Here is a 21,893-nt window from a genome sequence, read left to right as displayed (position 1 = left end):
CTGGTATGGATAAATAAGGAAATAACGTAACAGGGAAAAGATCTAACCACATTCTTTTACCAATCCCCACCCCACCCCAAAAAAAGCTGACCACACAAGGCTTGAAAAAATCAGACTACATGCAGCTTTTCAAATATTGTCCACACAGTGGTGAAGTGAAATGCAAATGATTCTTGGGCAGTGATGACTTGGTAAGGACATTCCCCAGCACTAGAATTATATAAGAGTGTACAACTTGAGGTATTGGGCTATACAGTACAATTGAGGCACGTATCTGTTCTTTACCTCATTCACGTTTATATTTTTTTGAGAACCACATATCAAATTGTGGTGAAACTTGGCAAGGACCTATTGTACCTATTGCACAACCAGGTTGGTTAAACACAAATACTTTGCTTTTTTTTTTTTTTTTTAAATATACTAGGTGCAACACCTAGAGTGGAAAAATCTATAGGTAACAGGATCGTGTTTCTATCTTTTATCCCAAACGACATTTGCGAGTAGCGCGGTAAAGTTTTAACTTGTCGGATGCTGAAAGTGGTAGTGATGTTTTGTTTGGTTATTCACTGAATCAACACTTCATCTGCATGCTTTTGTTAAAGCACCAGTTTTACACTCCAAGGAGAAAATCAAATGTCTGACACTTGGCATTTACTTAAAAAACAATACAAATTTATAAATATTAGCAAGTCTGGTTGGGGAGAAAAAAATATTATGCCTGTAAATAGGGCAGCAGTGTGGGGTAGTGATTAGGGCTCTGGACCGGAGGGTTGTGGGGTCAATCCCAGGTGGGGGACACTGCTGCTGTACCCTTGAGCAAGGTACTTTCCCTAGATTGCTCCAGTAAAAACCCAACTGTATAAATGGGTAATTGTATGTAAACATAATGTGATATCTTGTAAGTCGCCCTGGCTAAGGGAATCTGCTAAGAAATAAATAATAAATGAACAGAAAGCTTTAGTCTAGGCTTCTCTGTCTCTGCTCCATTCAGTGGAGTGAAGGCTGGTTGCTGGGGATTTTTAAATGAAGTTAGATGGCTTGCACTAGTTCAATATCAAAGAAGTGCAAACTCCAGAGAGGTTATCAGGTTGACTTGCCAAATACAGACTGCAACTCAGCCAGAAAACATACAAAAATGTAAAACCCACTTAAAAAGCAGCTACATTTAAAATACTAACCTGTAACAAAAAAAAAGGTACTTTAGCCAAGTTTGACATTTACCCATCATAAACGTCAGAACGACAGAGACCACTAACCAATTTACATTTTATATACTGTAAAAAGAAAAAGTTATCCAATGGCATAAAAGTAACCTGACAGCTTTGTCAAAAGCAGAAGCTAGAACAAAAATAGTGGAAGGGGGAACACATCACCAATAAAAAGTAATAATTAAGCATACAGTGCATGCCACATCTAATTGCCCACCTCCATTCCGGAAGTTACCATTTACAGACCAGTTTGGCAAGACGAAGCAGTCCATAATCTCAGGTACTTTCCCTCTGCATCAAGCTCTTGTTGCTTTAAAGCAGAAATGGTGTAAGACAGGCTCTGCAGCGAGGCGATTGTCATCTGTGTAATATTGCTCTTATACGAGCCTGGAGGAACAACTTACCTCATTTGAAATGTTGACAAGTCAAATACATTAAGTGACATTACAGTTAAGATGTACAATTGGACAATCAAACACCCACTTTGGAACTTGTGTAAACTGTCAATAGGAAAACAATGGAAAAAATAGCTTATTTTATTCAATTTCTTTTTTTTTTTTTTTTTGCCAGCTGACACGTAAAATCCACAACAGACACTTTAATGGGTTTGTACACTTCCACTCAATTGTCAGAATTTTGAAATGAAAAAAACAAAACAAAAAACCTGGTGGCAGCTGGCAAACTCAATGCTATAATTTCTATTTAACATTTCATTATATATTATATATATATATATATATATATATATTATATATATATATATATATATATATAATGACACACACACACTTGTATAACCTGGAGTTCTCTTATGCAACTACATGCAGCTTGCTAGTTTCATGAACCTACCAAAAGTTTAAATTCATATTTTTTACACTGAATTTCAGAAGCTGGCCTCTGCTCACTATTTAAAAATGTTTCCACACAATGTAAATGGTGCAATAAATCATTACAAGCTCATACACTAATAAGTTACAACTCCCCAACACGAAACTCAATTTGTGTTTAATATTTTGTTGCATATATAGATGGTTCATCCATACACACATCAACCAATTACTTGAGATTCATGTAACTCAGGTAAGAGCCTCAAATCCAATTTTACATGCTTCAATGATTTTCAGTGCATACAACACAATGTCTTGCACCCAAATTGAACACCAAGAGCTTTGGAAATGCCATTTTCAGCAGCAAGGAAATGCCACCGTTTTTTCAATACAGCAACCACAACCAGCCATTGTCAGATCATTCTAGTTGCCTGCCAGCTGATCTTGCAGCTTAATTTCTTTTTTTGTCATTTTTATATCCTCCCTAATTAATGTAGCAAATTTGTAATCTGATAAAAGAAGGCTAGGAGGCCTGAATATGAAAGTGCTAGTAAATTTAAAGGTATCGGGCATCACTTAGTGCTGACAGGTATCCAATATGCTCCATATCACTCGATTACACCCTTCTTTAAATGTCTAAAGTTAATCTGCAAGGCTACCTCCTTCAGTACCTTGATTTATATACACATTACAAATATGGGAATTTGTTAATGCAAAATCTAGACAAATAAACACTACTGCCACAGGTGTACTTTAAAAGAGTGGCCTTCTAGCCTACACTGTGAAACTTGTGGTATATTTAAATATTATCCTGTTGTCAGGGATTTCCTTGCCCCCATTAGTTTCCTGTGGAAGAAAACGCTGCGGTCATGACACCCCCTCCAGAATTTGGACTCCCATAATATAATGTTTTGGAGCTTGATTTTGAGGTTCAAGATGATCTTGGTTTATTTTCCCAGTCATGTCACATTGGTTGCTTTCCCACATCTTCTGTCCCGCCTCCCCTCCCCTCCCCTCCCCACTCCCCCTGTGTCCAATTCATTACAGCATATAAAGTTGGTTTAAATTGAAGAGTGGGTCAGAAGAACCAGTTCTGGAACCACTACTTGAGGGAACAACACAAGCTTTTTCACTACAATCAGTCATTGTTAGAAAAGGATGGGGTGATGCCTCAATTCATTCCAGGGGCACTGCCTCCAAAATTGAAGTTGTTTGGCACAACCGGAGCGGTAAACTTATATCCTCCATGCTTTTCAATCATTTTAGACTCTGAAAAAGGAAGAAAACAAAAAGAGGGTTTAGTGGATCTGCATTGCATTACTAAAACTCTGAACCAATCAAAAACTCAGTATTTACATTTATAAAAATCAGACCCTTGAAAGAATGTAGTTGAAGAAATAAAAACAAATCAAACTCCAATTGTAGTTTAAATATTTTATTCTGTTGATTTGTACACAATTATACACAATGCAAAACAAGACAAGGCCCTTCATACAACAAAGACTGCACATATTTCATATTCAGTTCAGTTATATTTAAACCGAATAAACTACATATGAAACAAGGTAATAACTTTACCATGGGCTGCCTGTCTTTGATCTGCCAAAGTCCCAATGTCTTGAAGCTGTTTTCCTTGTTCTTCACTTAGAGCCTGTGTAAGAGCTTGGTACCACCCTGGATCACGAGTCTGGAGATCTGAAATAAAATATAAATGAAAATCAAAAAACTCTCAAGGGGGTACTGTTTGATTAAACCACAAGATGACAAAAAGATACTACAGCGGTAAGGAAAGCAATTAAAAATCCAATGAGATTTTGATCACAGCTCCTCTTAAAGGGAAAAATGTGGATTGGCCAGCTAGCTTCTGATCAAAGCTACAGGATGAAGCAAACAAAATTAACATTGCTTTCAACATACTTTATTTCTTATTCATTGTGCAGGTTTATTGTAGTTTGCCTTTTGTTTGGTTTGTCCCACAGCCAAACACTGCAGTCCCTTTATATTCAATGCCTCCAATGGTCCAAGAGTGGTTTGAAAAAAAGACCATGTTTAAAAAAGCTTTTATTGCAGTGGAAAAAAAAAAAAAAAGCAAAATTAAAAATACATTATTCAAAACTAGCAAGAAAGTAATGTAACGGTTCCTATATGTGCCAGTGTTGTTGCATTTCTATGGCATTCATTTAGTGCGCTTACTTTGCATGATGACTTTGAAGATCTGATACTCGTCCACAAGGTTATCTTCGTCGTCCACTAGAGTGGTGTAGCCCTCGAGAGCCGTCTCCTCTGCATCGTCATCCTCCCAGTCCTCATCATCCCCGTCCTCGCCCGCCTGCTTCGCCAGCATCTCCAGATACTCCTGACCTTCCTCATCAATGTCATCTTCATCACTACCCAGTTCTTCTGTGACAAAAGACAAAATCATGTCAGCTGTACTCTGCTTCCAATACACACCTCCCTGAACTACTAAACACACACCAGGGGAGCAGTGTGGTCCTGCAGTTACAGGACTGCTCAGCCACTTCATAACCACTGGGCAGTCACTCAACCGAGCTGTAAAAAATTCAGTTTAAATGCTATAAAAAACTCACGCACCATTTTCCTCGTCTTCATCTCCGTCTTCGTCATCATCCTCATCGTTCTCGTGCTCGGCTCGGCAGGCGTAGGCTCTCTTCAGCCCGTTGAACAGGAGGATGGTGGCAGGCAGCAGCTGCCCAGCCACTTGGTTCACCACCTGTGGCCGCTGCTCCAGGTCCATCAGAGCACACAGGCCCAGCACACACATCTTCCGGTCGTGGAGGCTGGAACACACGACAGGAGTCAACTACATACACATCTGAAGCAATACATACAGGACTGAAATAGCAATTTAAAACAGTATTAAAAGACACTTAAATCACCAAATCATGTACAGTAGTCTCTGCATATAGGAACACTTCCGAAGAGAACACTTCTGCTACCCTTGTGGCAAAACAGATTTTTCCCATTGTAAATGTTCCGCCTAAAGGAACAGGAACTTTGCTTAAAAGAACACCTTTTTGGCATCGCTAGCGATTCGTTCACAACTGACACAGTACTGTTTTGTAACCCGATAACTCAAACTTAAATTCAAATGGTTTATTCAATCTTTTCAAATGTGACTTGTCATCACGAGACTTGAGGCACACTGATTGGTTTATTCAATTTTTCTAGAACCGCTGTCATTTAATATTCTGATTACCACAAGTGCACCTCAGCACTACAAAATGGCATTTAAACAAATGCTGAAACGTCCCACTGTTTTTGTGCAGGTCTTGAATATTGCTCCTGTACATGTACTCAATAATTAATCTAGAGCTGCTGCTGCATTTTTTAACGTGTGTAGGGGCGTGGTGTTAATTTAGTTTGGTCAACTCTGTCTTAGAGAACACTTTGGCTAAGAGAACACTTTGCTTGCTTCCCAAGGGGTGTTCTCTTAGCCGGAGACTACTGTAGTGAAATAGGTAAAGATGCACCCTGACAAGCCTGCTGAAGAGATGAAGCTGAAATGTAGTGATTGTTGTTTGTCAGTAGATGGCTTACCCTAGGAAGCAGTCAACGTCATTGAGCCACTGGGTGATGAAGTGGTTGGTGATTGGTTCGGTGTTGTTGGGAAAGCGCAGGTTCTCCAATGTGGTGAGCAGCAGAGGAGGGTTGTAGTACAGAGCAGCGATGGCTACCTGCAGGCACATGGTTCTCAACTCGCTCGTCTTCACTTCCCTGGTCAGCCTCTCCAGAGCCGCTTCCACGAAGAGGGGAACCACCTGCAAGAAAAAGAAACAGACTTCAGGGACACAGAAGACACGACTGCAAACTGAAGCCCCATCAAATACATGCCATAAAACTGCTGTATAAGCAGTCAGTGCCTACCTGGTCAATGCCACGCCCTTTGCACTGAAGAATGATTACTTCTAACAGTTTAGCTGCATGACACTCAGCATCTTCCCCTGCATCGCCAGTCAGGATCTGAATAAAGAGGATATTCATAGTTTAAGTTTTAAACCTGTATTGTTTGCTGTTTAACAACATTAACAAGGTTTACTGGGAACCAGTGTGTCCAGCAAGACACGCAGAACATGTGTAAATTATGAATGACACCCACAAAAACACATTTAAAATAGCCTTACCTTTTTGCACATACTGTAGATCATTTCAAGATACTTGGTATCAGACAAAAGTGTGTCTGTATCAACTGTAATGTAGTTATGCAAGAGAGGCATCATATCTGTGAAATAAAGCCATGGAGAAAGACTTATCGTTTGTCATTGAATTGAACAAAGTTTGTTAGTATTTCTAAATGTTAAGTAAAGTGAACTTTTTTTACACATTAAAATAGGTTCCACTGCTATTTTCAGGAAGGTGAAACACTGCACTGGACATCCTAAAAGTACAGTTAAACTTGTTTCTTTTCTATTAGTTTCTAAAGCAGTTATAGGCACAACATCAAGAGCTATTAGTACCTGTATAGTAATCAAAGCCGTCCTGCTGGAAGACCTCAAAGACGAGTGGTAAAAGCTGCCACATCTGTGGTGACACCTGCTGACACGTCAGACTGTGAGCCAGAGACAGGATCTCCTCGTAGAACTCTGAAACACAGCCCAGCCACTTCAAAAATCAGTATTGAAATCAAAACTAAGTCCAGTATTATTTCAGTCTCCTGGGTTTCCAATCTGCTTCTCATACGCTTTTTTTTTTTTTTTGCAAAAGTTGCAGACTGCCCATTATACCCATCACTCCCATCCATTGATGAATAGCTCGCCCAAGAAAGGTACTCACCCAAAACGTGTTGCTGTAAAACTGTACCAATCACTTGAAGACAGATTCCTTCTAGCTGTTGTGTGATCTGAAATAAAGTTTTGTTGAACATATGACTTCTGGTAAAGAAGTACATTAGTTACTAGGCCACCATTAACCCCCAAGGGATGAAAAAACATTTCTGAAAGAATATGATGAATTCTTTGAGAACTTTAGAACACGTCAAATGCAAAAATAAAGGGCTACAGCTTCTACTCTCATGCCCTACATTTTCATGACACAGATGATATGCCATCAATAACCAGGTAAGACAAAATACAAGTTAAATTAGTATTTGTAAATGTAAACCAGTGTAAATGTGCTTAGATGTACAGACCACTGAAGACTAGTTTCTTATCTCTACACACTTTGGGCACACAGCCACAACCTAAGGGAAGATGAACTATTATTGGATCACATTTAGCCTATTTTGTGTTTTGCCCTCTGCTGTTTACAGCTTTGATCCCTTTCATCAAGCTGGCAGCAGCACTCACCTCTTTGTGGTCTTCCACCACACTGAGCAGTGTGTCGATGGTGTTCAGGATGCCCATGGCGGTCACTGCCTTGTCATCACCCCCCTCCTCGTCAGGACCCGTCTGAATCACCTGGTTAAATGTCATCGCCTGCAGGGCACAGGGGGAGGTCAACAAGCGAGTGTGCGACCAACGCAAAAGCAGCCGCAGAAGAGCAGTTTACATTTATGATCAATTCGTTTAAAGGGATACAGCATAAATTGCACAACAGTTTTTATTTGGCAATTGCTGCCACTCAATATCCACTTCCCCAATTTAACCCGTACATGCTGTAAGCAAGTAAAAAGGCCGATCACGTACTGAATCAACAGAAATTAGATTTGAAAGGTTTGCTGTTCACAGTGGGATATTAAGTAGTTATTTTGTTCATTATAAACTTTTCAGAGTAGTATTATAACCATACAACAGCCAAAATTTCCTAAATCATTGCAGTAGGCCGCATTTGGGTTTATTAAATTATACATTTTACTGTCTGAGAATTTGGAGGCTGGCCAGTGGTAAATTGTCACGGAGACTTCACTAGACCAGTACTATGATCTCAGGTTTCTCTTTGGCTGCTGACATTGTGTGAGTGCTGCTGTCAGTCTGCAAGACGCAGACGAACAGAAACACTAAACATGGACCATCACCATGCACACAGGCTGCCTGCAGCCAGTTATACAAGCAATGGATATTTTATTTAAAAGAGAGGTAGCTGCTGCTGATTGGATACTAACCAGGTGCTGGGTCATCTCCACTGCAATGGGCGTGACCTCCTCGCTATATTCACAGATCATCTTTTGGATGACGTTGGTGAGGTCATCGTTCTCCGTCTCACGGACGATATGGAGGAGTGCCTGCATCACAGGCCTGATGAAGGGGGTGATGTACTCCTTGGCTGGTAAACAGGTTGCAGAACAATTAGGAGGACAATTCCACCTTTTCTCTCATTTCCATTTGGTTTATTACACTTTTTATACAGAAAAATTAATTCTGTACAATATCTACTTTAAACTAAAGTGGTATCAAATAGACAATGAATTAATAAAAAAAAATTCAGAGAACTGTTTCCGAGAACATTTAAAAGCTCTTTTGTTGATTAAGTGCACTTAAAGACGAGTGTCTGCCAATGTGTACATTTGCCAACCTTTTCATAAAGTAATGGTTCTCTCACTCCATCCACCCAGCAATTTAAATGGGTGTTTTTAGTAAAGCAAAGGCTGAAACCAGTAAGAGACCAGTACCTTTTTCCTGGTTACTGATGAGAACCTGAAGTGCTATAGCAGCCTCGACTTTCACAGGCATTTCTTTATCATCGATCAGGCAGCGTCTTGTAAGCTCCAGGGCTGTCTGCAGATTCTGGTCGATCTTGAACTTCACTTCACAGAAATAGTGAAGGACCCAACAGGCCTGAAAGGTCAGAGATCAGAAGAAAATCATCAATAGTTAAAGCAAAAGGTGATAAAAATATCATTTTTCCTTTGACATAAGCGTTTTACCTTAGCATTTTGCAAGGCAGATGAAAATGACAATGCACATTACAAGCCAGAGGGAGTCAATAACACTTCACACATCGGAATTACTAAACTATTTAAATAAATAAATAAAATACAAGATTGGAGTGAACATGTTTATGCCTGTGATATATGTTGGAAGAACATAGGATAGGCTCACCATGAATAAACTTCATTAAATTCAACAAATGCCAACGCTTACCAGGAATAAAACCATAAGGCACATTAAATAGCGACAAATACCTAGGTTCTCTCTAGAGGCATCAAAAGCCTCATTTAAACTTTTCAGAAAACATACTGTTGGCCTTCTTAAGGATAGATTTACTGTCTGAGAGTTTGGAGGCTGGCCAGTGGTAGATTGTCACAGAGACTTCACTAGACCAGTACTATGATCTCAGGTTTCTCTTTGGCTACTGGCATTGTGTGAGCGCTGCTGTCCGATTGCAAGACACAAACAAACAGCAACACTAAACATGGACCATCACCAAGCACACAGGCAGCCTGTAGCCAGCAACAGTGGAGCCCCTGAGCTGTGCTGCAGGGTTCACTTATTGAAAGGCAAGTGAGGGCTCTTTATAATAGATTACATGATAAGTGGAATCTCTCTGCTATTCACTTTCATTAGGATTCAATACAATTAAACGCATGTCATTAAGGGCCATAGTAATGGAAGCCTGTTGCTGAGCCAAATTACTGATTTGTCTGAAGTACCGGCAAGTTGCTCAGATTTATTTTAATTAAACTCCAGGACCTTAAAATAAAAGGACCAAAACACTTGTTATAAAATAGATATAAACTAGAGGGCACATCAAATGTACTTGTAGGCTACTGTCTCCCTCGCAAGTATGGAATCCACTTGAAGGACTTAAATCGTTGTAAACTAGCTCCAAAATAGCATCTCTAAAACACATGGTTAGAACACAGACCCCTGAAAGCTCACTTACCCTCGCTCTCATGTATCCCAGCTCACTACTGAACAGGGGGAACACATGGTTCTGCAGCATGAACTCCATCTGATCTTTGTAGATCTTTTTCTGTTTGGTGAAAAAAGAAAAGGGCTTGTTCACTTCTGAAATCCTTAATTTCTAAACTGTTTTTAGCATTAAAAGACATAATTAAATATACTACACTTTGAACAGAGGTAGTAGTTTCAATTTAAAAGGAGGAGGGGAAAAAAAAAAAACACACTTCACATTTCTATTGAACCATTTTAGGGAATCTGCACCCAGTGGACCAGTAATTTATATGTGGATGCAATTCTTATTTATTATATACAAACTTTTTTTTTTTTTTTTACCTTTAATAAAACTTCAGCCAAGGATCCGATCATATGCAAAGCGCCATCCTTTTTGCGTGGGTCAGCAGTGGGTTCTGTTAAGATCTGATAGCAGTAGCCCATAGTTTTCTGCAGAACCTACAAAGGAAAATGCATTGATATTAGCGCTGCCTTTATCACCCAAGCAGTAATTCCAAACAAATTAGAAACCACTTTAACAACTATTATTGATCTCCAAAGCAGTTCCCATGCCAAATACTAATGCAAAAAAAGTTAAAGGGCAGAACTTCAGGAGGCAGCAAATTCCTGTTTCCTATTGCATTACTTTTAGCCAGCAGTAGCTTGTCATAGAGACTTCATTAGCCCGAGTACTATGATCTCAGGTTTCTCTTTGGCTATAGGAATTGTGTGAGCGCTGCTACACGAAGACAAACCAACACTAAACATCATCAAGCACACAGGCAGCTTGCAGTTAGCAATAGAGTGCTTTACACATGGAAGGACAAAGAAAAGAGATGCAGGTCTCAGCAATACAACCTCCTGTTTAATTGTCTGGGAAAAGCAAAAGTAAAACGCATGGAAAACAGGCATATCTGCAATTGAGAGACCGTGAGTTTGTTTCAAGGCAATGCCTGTGTCAGCCCACATGCAAATCTAAAAGTAGAATTCCTGGAATACAGCTCCTTGACACAGCTGTTACAGTGGAAATGTGCCCAGAGAAGAAACAACCTTACCTTTTTCAGTCAGTAAATCCCTGAACAATTTTCTTCTTTACAGTTTGATACAGTCACAAATACCTAGTCTCTCTAGTTACCTGTTAATTCAGGTGTTGCTGTATATACTAATCAACAGCAAACCATTAATAAACAAACACACACAAAAGGTTTCTCTACTAGTCACAAGCCTTCCCCAAAAACAAAACCTTACCTCTTTTCTCTTACTACATGCAGTAAACAGTAGGGTCTGCGCAGCAGTTGTTGGAGAGATGAAGTCTTCAAAAACATCTAGAAAAATAGATATACATTTATTATTTGGACATACCAATAGGAGTCTACAGAACCTTACAACAGTAAAGTGCTAGTTATATCTAGTGGCTGTTCTTACCGAACTTCATGCGGATGTATTCATATGGATCTTCTTGCCAGAGCTCCTCATCGGTGTCTGTGTAGCACATCAGTGGAAAAACCACGTCCTGAATGATTCCCTGTAACACACGTGCACACACACACAAAGACACACACATTAATAAAACAAACACATTTTAGTTGGGGCAGCTACCTAGCGTTATTTTAAACATCTGAGAATTTGGAGGCTGGTAGATTGTCAGAGACTTCACTAGACCAGTACTAAGACCTCAGGTTTCCCTTTGGCTGCCGGCATTGTGTGAGCGCTGCTGTCAAACTGCAAGACGCAGCCTGCAGCCAGTTATACTGTAATCACCCCTCCAGGATATCAAGTACAAGACTGACGCAAGATATTATATAATATACATTAGCTGTGGCGTTTATTACAGTAATTAGGGATTAATATTGCAGTCGTAATAAATTCAGGATCAGTGTAATACTTGAGGAAATAACAGTTATGTACCGCCTTGGATCAGTCTGTTAAAGCATTACTTGAGATAATTATTAACAGCTCAAGTGATTAATTTGGGCTCTCAAGCCAATTACGGTTAATCTTATTAGTGGGTTGAATCTATTTTAGGGAATGGTTCATATTCAGCAGTGTTCTTATTCTGCATGGTTGATTTAGAATGCAACTGATTAATCTGTTGTGAAATCCTTGCCAAGTCGCTAAGATAACCACAATTAAGTTTACCAAACAGCTCTTGCAACTGTTCTTACTGTGTAACAACCGAGTTTGGAACTCTACGTTGGTGTTACAAAATAAAAAAACAGATCATGACTTAGGCTTGGTCTATTCATTGCACAATCTTGGTGGCCGTTTAGTATACTTTGGGATAAAGGATAAACGATAACACGTCAGATTTTAGCATACCTGGATATGAGGCTTCAGGTTCTTCCATGTAAGTGCATGTGCAACCCCCTGGTTGATATAGTTGAGGGTTTGCTGGAGTACCCTGGGAGCTACATAGTGCTTTTCTTTGTACTGATACAAGACCTTCAATAGAACCTGTAGGAAACCAAAATCAAAGTTCACATATTCATTTTTACTTTTAAATGATAAAAGCCACTTACTGGCACATAGGCAGATTAAATTGAATAACACAACAAGTTACCTGTTGAGCAGAAACAGCATATCCCTTGAGGAACAATTCAGCAAACTCTGTGTAATCCTTAGAAACATTGCCTGGGCTTCCATACCTAGTACAGGACAAAAGTTAAAACGTTACGTTCACATTACAAGAATCAACTTTAGAAAATAAATAACGTGCAAACTGCCCTACCTTTCGAAAAGCCGAGCCAAGATGTGCAGGGCCCATTTTTTACATTTCCACCAGGGCAGCTCAGGCCTGTCATCCTCATCCACCTGCAGTGTTTCCTGTAGGGGTTAAAAAAATAAATAAAAATGAAGCAAAGCCATCAGCACAGACACATGGGGAAAAGTACAAAAAGACACTGACAAATAAGAAATCAGTTAAAGGCAAATGGTATGTCCATTCTGGGTGCTAGCAGCAGGCAAATACCGGCCTCTCTCCTCTGAAGGAGCATAATCGATATCTGCAACACATCCGTGAAGAACAGAAAAGAAAAGCCCCATCATCAAGAAGTAACTGTAAACAAAAAGTAGACATGCAAACTTTACTCACCGCAGGCACATCTCTGTCCACCACAGTCTTCAGGATCTCCATCCACTCGGTCAGGTTCTGCTGGTTGATGAGCTCCATGGGGAGGTTGTACTGCAAGAGCACAGCCCATTTAAAGGACACAGCAAGGACAGACAAGTTAATACTGTTTCAAGAGCTCCTTTAAAAAAAAGTCTGACAGTTTCAAACTTGATGTTTGCATACATTTAAAGCTGTTGTAATGGATTTATTCTTATGAATTATTTATAAATGGTCACATCACAGGTAGTATCAAATGAATAACTGGCTCCATCAGATGATCAAGGCACAGAAAATAAAGCCTGCACACTAGCTTTTATTATACTGGTCTATGGTTATATTCCTAAAAAAATCTTCAAACAACTCCCAGAAGACAGGGACTCTATTCTCAGATAAAGAAACCACACAGAAAAATAGAAACATTTGACATGGCATCAATAAACACTGCAGTATTCAGTACACAAAACCACCTGGCTATGCAGAAGAAATATGTTCTTTACTTCAGTAATTCTAAAGGTGATAGTGAAGCGCTGCAGGAGAGAACAGATGCATGTCCTGACGCAGGCAAACAGATGGTCATCCCAGACAATGTCTCAATGCTGGCAGACAGGTACCTTGTATACAGTGCTCTGGTCTGATAACCACTATATCAGAGTATCCCTTTAGCTTTTTTTTGTGTTCAACGCAAAGCATAATTAGAGGAAGTAAAACTTACTCACAAAGGAAAAAGACCTAGCCAGATCCGCCCCACAACCGCATCAACTGCTACATACATTTTCCATCTGCCTTAAAAATTGATCTGAAGCCCCTGCCTACTGCAGTGACAATGAAGAGTGGTATGTGGTTTCTCCATAGGTCACTTTAATGCACTAGAAACCAGTCTGTATTCATCATTGAAAAAATCGTAGCATCTGCCTACATTATCTGCTATAGACCTTCCCCTTGCATAGGAAAGTCCCACATACTTAACCCGTTTGTATATGGTAAAACAGTATAATTGCAGGCCACAATATGGCAGAGTGGACCTCAACATTTGTTTAAATTGTACTTTGTACCTGCACAAGTGCGTAGATAATCTTGAAGATCTGTTTCTGGATCAGCACAGACTGATTCGAGGGGTCTGGAAGAAGCTGGATGAAGCGATCTTTAAGCATGGGGAGGAAATGCTGCATTGCAGCAATCAAAGGGCTGCGCTCATCTGGCTTTTTGTACCTAGAGATACGAAAAATAACAGCAGACATATTTCTACTGTGTCAAGACTGAAAAGGCGGTACACACTTAAAGCTCCTGTAAGCATAAACCTGACCAGAAGTAAAACAGAATAAAAAAATCTGCTATATTGATCGAGGAGTAAAGCTTGTCCAAATGTGCCTTAAGAATTTGTACAGCGCAGGCACTGAGAAAAGACCTACTGACAAAATATAATTTTATAACCTGGCAATTTTCTATTCACTTGCGCACAACACTAAAGCTGCATTAGTCACAGAATAGTATCTACCCTGAGAAGTCTTAAACAGCTTGAATTTGTCAGTGTGATAAGGTGTTACTGGCACATAGGCAGATTAAAATGAATATCCTTACTCATAGTTTTTCACCAGCTGGTAGAGGCACAGAAGAATTCCAAGCCAACCAACGCTGTTGTCCGATTGAAGATAAAATCCAATCTTATCCACGATTGCAGTCCATTTGTTGGGATAATCATGCTTAATCATGTGATGAATACAGGTAGTGAGCTGCACCCTGAATAAAGAAAAGATCAAATAAATATTGTTTCCATCCCTGCATAATAAAACACAACTATAGAATTGTCTAGTTCAGCTTCTAGTTCATTATTATTTTACATCGTCCAGGGGAAAGAGGGATTTACTAGGAAATAAACCCCAAGATCAGGGTCTCGTTTTCAATGTTATCTTTCTGAACTATGTAGCCCACACAAGTAAAATCAAACAACATTTACGGGATTTTATATAAAGTAAAAGGGTTATGTTTAAAATGTAAAGCTACCCATTAAACAACATGGAGCACTTGACATTGTACGCACAGAAGACAAAGGGTTTATTTTTAGTATGTTTGCACAGGAGTGATACCTTATGAGCTCAGGTGAGTGCATGATGGCCTCCACAATGTTGTCACGGATACACTGGCGGTCCTCGTCTGGGATGGTAAAGCCAGGGACCTCTCCAGCACCTGTGCCTTCACCCTCATGCCAGTACTGGGTAACCATGTTCTTCAAGTAAATTACCCCTTAGAGATTAAAAGGAGCAGAGCATATGGATTAAATACCAGCTATTTGTACTTGAAGGAGAGTAATCTCTCAGAACTCATGCCTGTAATGGCAGCATTAATCCTGAAAACCATGCTGTACCATTCCAGTTACAGTCAGGAGTTTAAAAGGACAGAGCAGCAGTCTTCATAGTCATGGGATTTGAAACTGCTGCTCATACTGTTGCAATGCCAGCTCCAGCAAATCACACAGCTTCACCCATCATTCTGAAATGGACAGAGCTCCAATTGAAACTTGTCTTAACACAAAACTAAGTTTAACAGCTGGGGGCAAGCAAGATTTAGCTTCCTTTAAAATTGTCTGCTATTTACTGGTCCAATTTATTTATTTTTTTTTTTTTAAATTTGGTTTTGGGGATACACTGCTTCAATATGATAAATACTCGTTTCTGTGAAAAGCTTGACCCCAACCTGAACCAGGAAACAGCCTGCCTGACTGCTTTGCCTAGCAGGTTCCCTCAACAGAAATCTGGAATGCAAATATACACACTGACCAGCAAAGGCACAGCCACTGCAAACTAGAGAAATATTCTGAAAAATGGAGAGGGCTCCAATTCAAACTTATAAAACAAAAAAGTACTGGTGAGTTTAACAGCTGGGGGTAAGCAAGATTGCTTCCTTTAAATGCTTCTACTTCCTTTTGATGCTTTTACTTCATTTTTTGTTTAACATTAATCACCATCTACAGCTATTCAAAAGGGACCAATAGCAAAAATATATCCGGTTAATGTTCAGTTGTCAGACAAAATCTCACTGGACCCACAAACAGGCTCCAGTGTGTAAAAATCAATCACCTTTTTTGCTTTGCAGAAGTGCAAGCTAAATCTCAGGTCATACTTCAGTGGGTGTACTTTAGCTGAGTTCTACTGAATTTGGAGAGGGCATAAATTGCTCTGTGAAACCGTAATAGCAGACAGTAGACTGCTGACACAGATGGACGTCTGTGCTACTTGACAAAAATAATCCAGACAAACAGCATACATGGCAGAAAGTCAGATCACAAAGCTTCGTCCACTCTCCATCATCCACTCCCAAAGCAAAAACCCCAAACAAAGAGACAATTAGTCAATTTCTGATAAGATCACATCATGAATGGGCAAAACTGCAACTCTAAAGTGGTATTCTTTCTGATCAGTGAACAAGCCTGGCTTATACCTGAACATCAACGCTTCCATCATTAAATATTTGTTTTTCAGGGACACACTGTAAAAAACCTGGTAAGATTGCACGTGCAATTTTTTTTTTTTTTTTTTATTTTGTTTTGGGGCTACACAGCTTTAAAATATTTTGCATCAGTCCTGTTATTTTCCCAATATGATGAATACTTGTTTCTGTGACAACAGAACTTGACCCCAAGCTGAACCAGGAAGCAGCCCTCTACTCTTGTGCCCCTGCCTGACTGCTTTACCTAGCACATTCCTCAACAGAAAGCTGGATGGCACATACACATTGCCCAGCAAAGCTGGTCAGGCACAGCCACTGCAAACAGATAAGAGAAACATTTCTTGGCACCAGTGAGGGATACACTCAGTTGCTATGGAAGCCGTTATACAGCCAAACAAGGAACTCAAAAAGGTCAGGATAAAGCAGGACACAAGATAGTGAAGAAGAGAGAGGGGAGGGTGCAAGTCATTGTGGGATTGCAATGAGAAGCGTTTCTAGGATTCTCTCAAGTACTGTTTCAAGAATCATGACATTAAAATTAGGATCTGGGGTGATAGAGAGACCCTCCCCTTCCACCAACTGTTGATGTGAATAATGCACACACTGCTAGATGGAAACCATTTGTTATTTGTAAAAATGAACAAATAGGTATTTTAACAATCAACATTGAAGCTGCTTTGCACAGGACTGTCCTTTCGTAAATCTGTCAGGCTCAGTCACAATGAAGACAGACCCTGGACTTGATGTTGGATAGTTATTACTGTTACCAAGCCTCATTCACAGAGCACTACAACAAAGTGAACTGTACACCTAGGCTTGTGAGGTGCAAAGCTATTACATTTACTACAGAAATAATACTAGGCTGCGTTTAAAGAAACCTGTAGGAGTAGAAGTTCAGAAAAGAAAAAAAAACAAGCTGCCCGAGCCATGGATGCTGCAAATGAAAAAGTTTCGGCGCTATTGTTATTTTCATGCTGTACACAATTGTAGACAGCGCTCAAGACCCAGTTTTCCGAACCAATAAGACTGATTGAAAGTTAATCCGATAGCTCTGCATCGGAAGATAGCGATAATTATTTAATTTGCCGCCGCAAAGCCTGTGTGGTAAGTTTATTATTTTATTTTATTTCAGTTTGTGTGTTCGCTTTAACATTTAAAACCTAGAAATATAACACTGCTAAATGTAAAGCAGTGCAGGGTTAGCAAATGCCATAACCTGTGCTGATAAATGTGTGTAAGTAACATGCCACCACAATTTTGTTCAATGGCAGCCATTGTAAAGGGTTACATGTTTTTCTGTTCCTGTCAGCTTCCTATACAAGCACAGGCCTCCCTGCTACGTGATGACGTAGTTCCTTTGTCAGCAGTCTGGCCACATCGGGTACGATAAAGCAAAGCAGGCCAGGACTGTTGTGGCCAGCAGTGGAAACACTCCTTTTATGGCCGTGACCAGCCACAGCTGGCAGTGGAAACAAGGCAAAAGCATGTTTGGTTTCCACATGACTCACTACATTTAGTAAGCTGTACATTTAATACTCAGAATAATGCATTTCTAAATCAATGTACAAACAGTGTCTTTCTTGCAAAAAAAAATGTAAATAACATTAGATAACTTTAAACAATTATTGATAAAATTGGCCATGACACCCATTAAGGCAATTAAGTAAGTTGTCTGTTATCACAAATTCGGGACTAAAAAATAGTATGGTATTGTGCTTAAACAAAACCTTCTCCTATCTAACTTGTAACGAAGTGATTCAGACAGGCATTACTAACACATTTGCCAAGAAAAAGGAATTATTGGTGATTACCAGCAAATTTCATCTTGATTATTCTGCAAGTTCCAGTTTTTAATGAATAATATTGACGGGCCCTAGATCACTGTTCCCCAGCCAAGTGAACTCAACTCACCTGCTTGCCTCACCGGAAGGTCCAGTTGTTCGGACATTGTGAGTTGAAGCAGAGTGGAGACAAAGTTCACCTGTTTATGGCCCTGGAACACAAAAGAAACATCAATAACTCGTTAGCAACGCAGAAATCAAAATTATCAAGGTGTTGGATGACAGGAGGCAAATTAGAAGATGATCTAAGATGGGACCTGCATGTTTTTATACTATTTAATACAGGGGTGTCCATAGCTGACTCTTCCACTCCTGGTCTTTGTTCCAACCCTGCTCTGAATTGTTTAATTGAACCAGTTAAGCCTCCATCCGACCCTGAAGTAGTTCATTATCTCACTGTACCTGTTAAACCTGGAGTGGAATAGCCCTGCAGGACCGTGACTGGGTTCCTGATTTAATACAATACAGTTTACACCATCTGTTCTGGTTAAGACCGGTTATCTGGTGATGACTCGGGTGGGCAACAAAGAACAGGACTGACTGTGATGCACACAAGGCAAGAAGCTCATACAGTTTGTCAATTTCAGTCTATAACTCACTAAATTTGGATTAAAATCTCAAAACTAGTTCTGCTGTAAATCAAGGGAATGTTTTCCTGCCTCCTGATAAAATGCAGTGGCGCTCTGTCTCACTTTTTTTTTTTTTTTTTTTACCCTGGATGAAAGTTAGTTATGTATGCTGAGTGAAGACTGACACCTTTGCAATTGAAGTTTAATTTTTCGCTAATATGAATGTGTTTGTAATGCTGAAAGAGCCGGGTCATGTCTTAGGAGACACCATGCGTCTGCTTTTACCTTTTAAAAGCTTAAATAAAACAACCCTTCCCACAGGACTTGCTACCATATGCAACACTCACTATTTTTGTTCTGGACAATGGGAGTGGCTCTGAACTTCATTCCACAGTCCAAACCTGTGAAATACCCTATAAACTCCTACAGACAAATCTGTTTTGAGTGTGGCAACAATAGTAATAAACATTATATTTCCCTTTCTAATCCAATTCTAATGAAAGGAAGTAAGCTCAGAAGCAGCTCAGTTTCAGTCTCTCGCACAGTGTGAACAGCAGGCTATGGGACGCTACACTGAGAATGTTCTCTCATCAAGTGACATAATGGGTTCTTTGCAGAATAACACAGTGCAGACAATTAGTCATTTCTGGATAGCCACATTGTAGCATGCCAAGTCTAACACAGATTCCAGTACAGCTTGTTTTGTCTGAAATACAGCACTAGCATTTAAAGAAAAGTTTCAATTTGAAGTGTTACACAGGTAGGACCTAGCCATGCATTGTAAATTAACTTCACTCCAGTCTGGGTAAATGACATTTGTTCTGAGATTGGCCAGTCCATTACCAGTAACCTTTGACAATAAATATCACTGATACTTTCACAGGCAGCACAATCCAATTAAACTGTTCTGGCATGTTCTATGAAAGGAACATTGCCCTGTTCCTGCCCTGGAAATGCAGTGTCACTGGTACAGCCTTCACAGAAGAATCTTCCCAAAGCCAGGGCTGCAGTCTACAGGAGCCAGCCTGGAATCCTGCCCAGCCTCTGGCAAAAACACATGCTTCATTACTTTCTGCTTGCATCAATCAATTTGCACATTGCTTCAAAAGGATCTTTATATAGTTTCCCTCTCTCAGGGATATCGAGGCATTGTTTCAGCTTTCTGCATCTTTTGCCCAATTACCTCCTCACACCAAGACCAGGGGGAACTCTCACACACTGTATTTCATCAGAAAATATGTAACTTTAAGAAGTATGAATCTGTTGGCTAAATCATAATAGGAGGAATAAACCAGGTCAGCAATTTTTAATTTTCTGAAGTTCTTGACACAGATGCAAAAATGTTTGGATTTCATCATCAGCAAGGCAAAAGTCACAATCCACTGTTATGAATGAACCTTTAAGATACTTAAAAGGTTGCCATCTAAGCATCAATAACCAAGCTATCACTGTGCAGATATAATCCATGTAATCTGTTTAAGTATATTAACACTGTCAACCATGTCCTCACATACCATTAATCGTAAATCAGCTTCCTGTGACCAGATTGTATTGTCCTTATTTTATATACCCCTGTTAAGTTTTTATTATTATTATGACATTATATAGATATACTAGCAATCAAAAAGGCCTATATGGTACGTAAATGTATAACAAGAGTAGATTCTCCATGTGTAAAAAAAAAAAAAAAAAAGATTCTAATTATTTTAACCATTACAAAATATGAAAATTCCTAACTCCTGAAACGGTTCGTCGCGTAGTATGTAACGCTTATTTACATTGCGCATCAGTATGCCAATGGTTATGGACTGGCTGCAATTGAAAGGTGTAACGTAGCTACAGAATGCCGCGGAGCCGGTTACCAGGTTACCGTGTTCACGTCGAGGCCTATACACAAAACATGACTGCTGCAGCCTGTACTTAATAAACAGACTTCCTGTCCGTTTAAACAATCTCTCTTAGCTAGGCAATTCTTCTGTACTGCCTGCCCACCGCCAGTAATGAAATGTCACTGGGTCAGCATGCTGTCAGAGAAATGCCTGCTGTGTCTACAGAACAATCTTTTGCTTTTCCTTTCAATTCATAAAACACGAAACAGAACACACAGTCAACACTAGTAGTTGTACAGTTTACACAATCAGAATAGAATGATTTAAACAGTGCCGTGTCGTAATCGGGTTTAGATGACGGTCTAAAACTTAAGTTTAAAGGACTTGATCTCGACGGATTTAGTTGTTAATTTCAAATGAACTTCAGGCCACTCTTCAGCCAGGCTAATCCAACAAGTACAACAACTTATTTCACAAAATAAACGTACGCATAGGACAGCTACATTCAACCAGTTAGGCTAGATCACGTAAATAGGATTTCGTTTTCACTTTAACTTTTAACACGTCTTATCTTCCCACAAATGACAACAACGCCAAAAACATTTGCCGAATAATCTTTTGAATTTCACATCAAATAACTATTTCTATAGTATTTAATCTTAACGTCACGCAAAGAAACAACTTGATACAAAAATAAATAAATAAAGGCACCACAAGGCTCTCTCGAAAGCACGATTATGAATCGAGTCAAAGTGTTGGGTGGTGAACTGGCATTATACGGACGCTGGATTAGAAATACGGCTATAAATATAATTGCGTTTCGTTGTCCCCGGCTGTCTCCTTCCCTTAACACGGAATGTCTGCACCCGTGTTCAAGCAGACTCCATGCCATTCCTATCCGGCTCAGGCCCGCTATCCCAGCGCGCATCTCCCTTACCTCACTCAGCTGCCTCTCGGCGGCCTCCCGCAGATTCGGGTCCATGGTGCCCCGAAGGGCTTCGATCAGATTGTTGGCATCCATGTCCTGGTTCGGTTATGGCTCGGTTTCGGTAGATTCCTTTAACTATGAAGTCCAAATCGATGCGCACATGGACGCCCCGTTCTCCAGCAACCGGCGCGAAAGGAAGAAGCAACCACAGGACCCGGATAGATCAGCGCCAATTTCTCGTGAGGAAACTTCCGCCAGTCGCGCAAAACATACTGGGAATTGGAGTTCAACGGTATTTTGTTGGAAAATTCTAGGTAATATTATTATTATTATTATTATTATTATTAT

General features: G+C 39.8%; 1 protein-coding gene and 3 non-coding genes across 5 annotated transcripts; all 4 read right to left on the bottom strand.

The window, feature by feature from the left end:
• Window positions 1-2,197: 2,197 nt before the first annotated feature.
• Window positions 2,198-21,790, bottom strand: LOC117432397 (importin-7). 2 transcript variants are annotated; one of them, XM_034054277.3, is made up of 25 exons: window positions 21,555-21,790; window positions 18,290-18,371; window positions 15,019-15,175; window positions 14,513-14,671; window positions 13,987-14,143; window positions 12,917-13,006; window positions 12,554-12,648; window positions 12,386-12,470; window positions 12,145-12,279; window positions 11,251-11,350; window positions 11,074-11,150; window positions 10,168-10,284; window positions 9,815-9,904; window positions 8,601-8,766; window positions 8,094-8,254; window positions 7,339-7,467; window positions 6,827-6,893; window positions 6,511-6,636; window positions 6,178-6,275; window positions 5,921-6,016; window positions 5,594-5,814; window positions 4,628-4,833; window positions 4,229-4,435; window positions 3,614-3,730; window positions 2,198-3,304 (listed from the first exon to the last, which is right to left on the bottom strand). In XM_034054277.3, exons 1-25 carry the CDS (start codon window positions 21,636-21,638, stop codon window positions 3,207-3,209), a joined length of 3,120 nt encoding a protein of 1,039 aa, XP_033910168.1. In that variant the 5' UTR covers window positions 21,639-21,790; the 3' UTR covers window positions 2,198-3,206. The 2 variants fall into 2 exon arrangements, with proteins under 2 accessions (XP_033910168.1, XP_033910169.1); XM_034054278.3 differs by having other exon boundaries at window positions 4,229-4,432.
• On the bottom strand, window positions 7,844-8,023 carry LOC117432470 (small nucleolar RNA SNORA23). Its single transcript, XR_004548786.3, has one exon. It is a non-coding gene; the product is annotated as a small nucleolar RNA SNORA23 (small nucleolar RNA).
• LOC117432484 (small nucleolar RNA SNORA23) lies at window positions 9,193-9,372 on the bottom strand. The gene has a single exon (XR_004548798.1). It is a non-coding gene; the product is annotated as a small nucleolar RNA SNORA23 (small nucleolar RNA).
• Window positions 11,438-11,607, bottom strand: LOC117432471 (small nucleolar RNA SNORA23). The gene has a single exon (XR_004548787.1). It is a non-coding gene; the product is annotated as a small nucleolar RNA SNORA23 (small nucleolar RNA).
• Window positions 21,791-21,893: the final 103 nt, after the last annotated feature.

This window comes from Acipenser ruthenus, chromosome 27, assembly GCF_902713425.1.
Source record: "Acipenser ruthenus chromosome 27, fAciRut3.2 maternal haplotype, whole genome shotgun sequence".
Lineage (NCBI taxonomy): Eukaryota > Metazoa > Chordata > Actinopteri > Acipenseriformes > Acipenseridae > Acipenser > Acipenser ruthenus.
The sequence above is the reverse complement of the archived record's forward strand: the minus strand, read 5'-3'. Positions and strand labels throughout refer to the sequence as shown.

Excerpts from the sequence above, each read along its gene's own strand:
- LOC117432397 (XM_034054277.3), bottom strand. The coding sequence starts at position 21,638 with ATGGATGCCAACAATCTGATCGAAGCCCTTCGGGGCACCATGGACCCG. Across the intron at positions 11,351-12,144 it reads ACCTGAAGCCTCATATCCAG|GGAATCATTCAGGACGTGGT; the intron begins GTATGCTAAAAT and ends CGTGTGTTACAG. Across the intron at positions 6,894-7,338 it reads TGGTGGAAGACCACAAAGAG|ATCACACAACAGCTAGAAGG; the intron begins GTGAGTGCTGCT and ends ACTTTATTTCAG.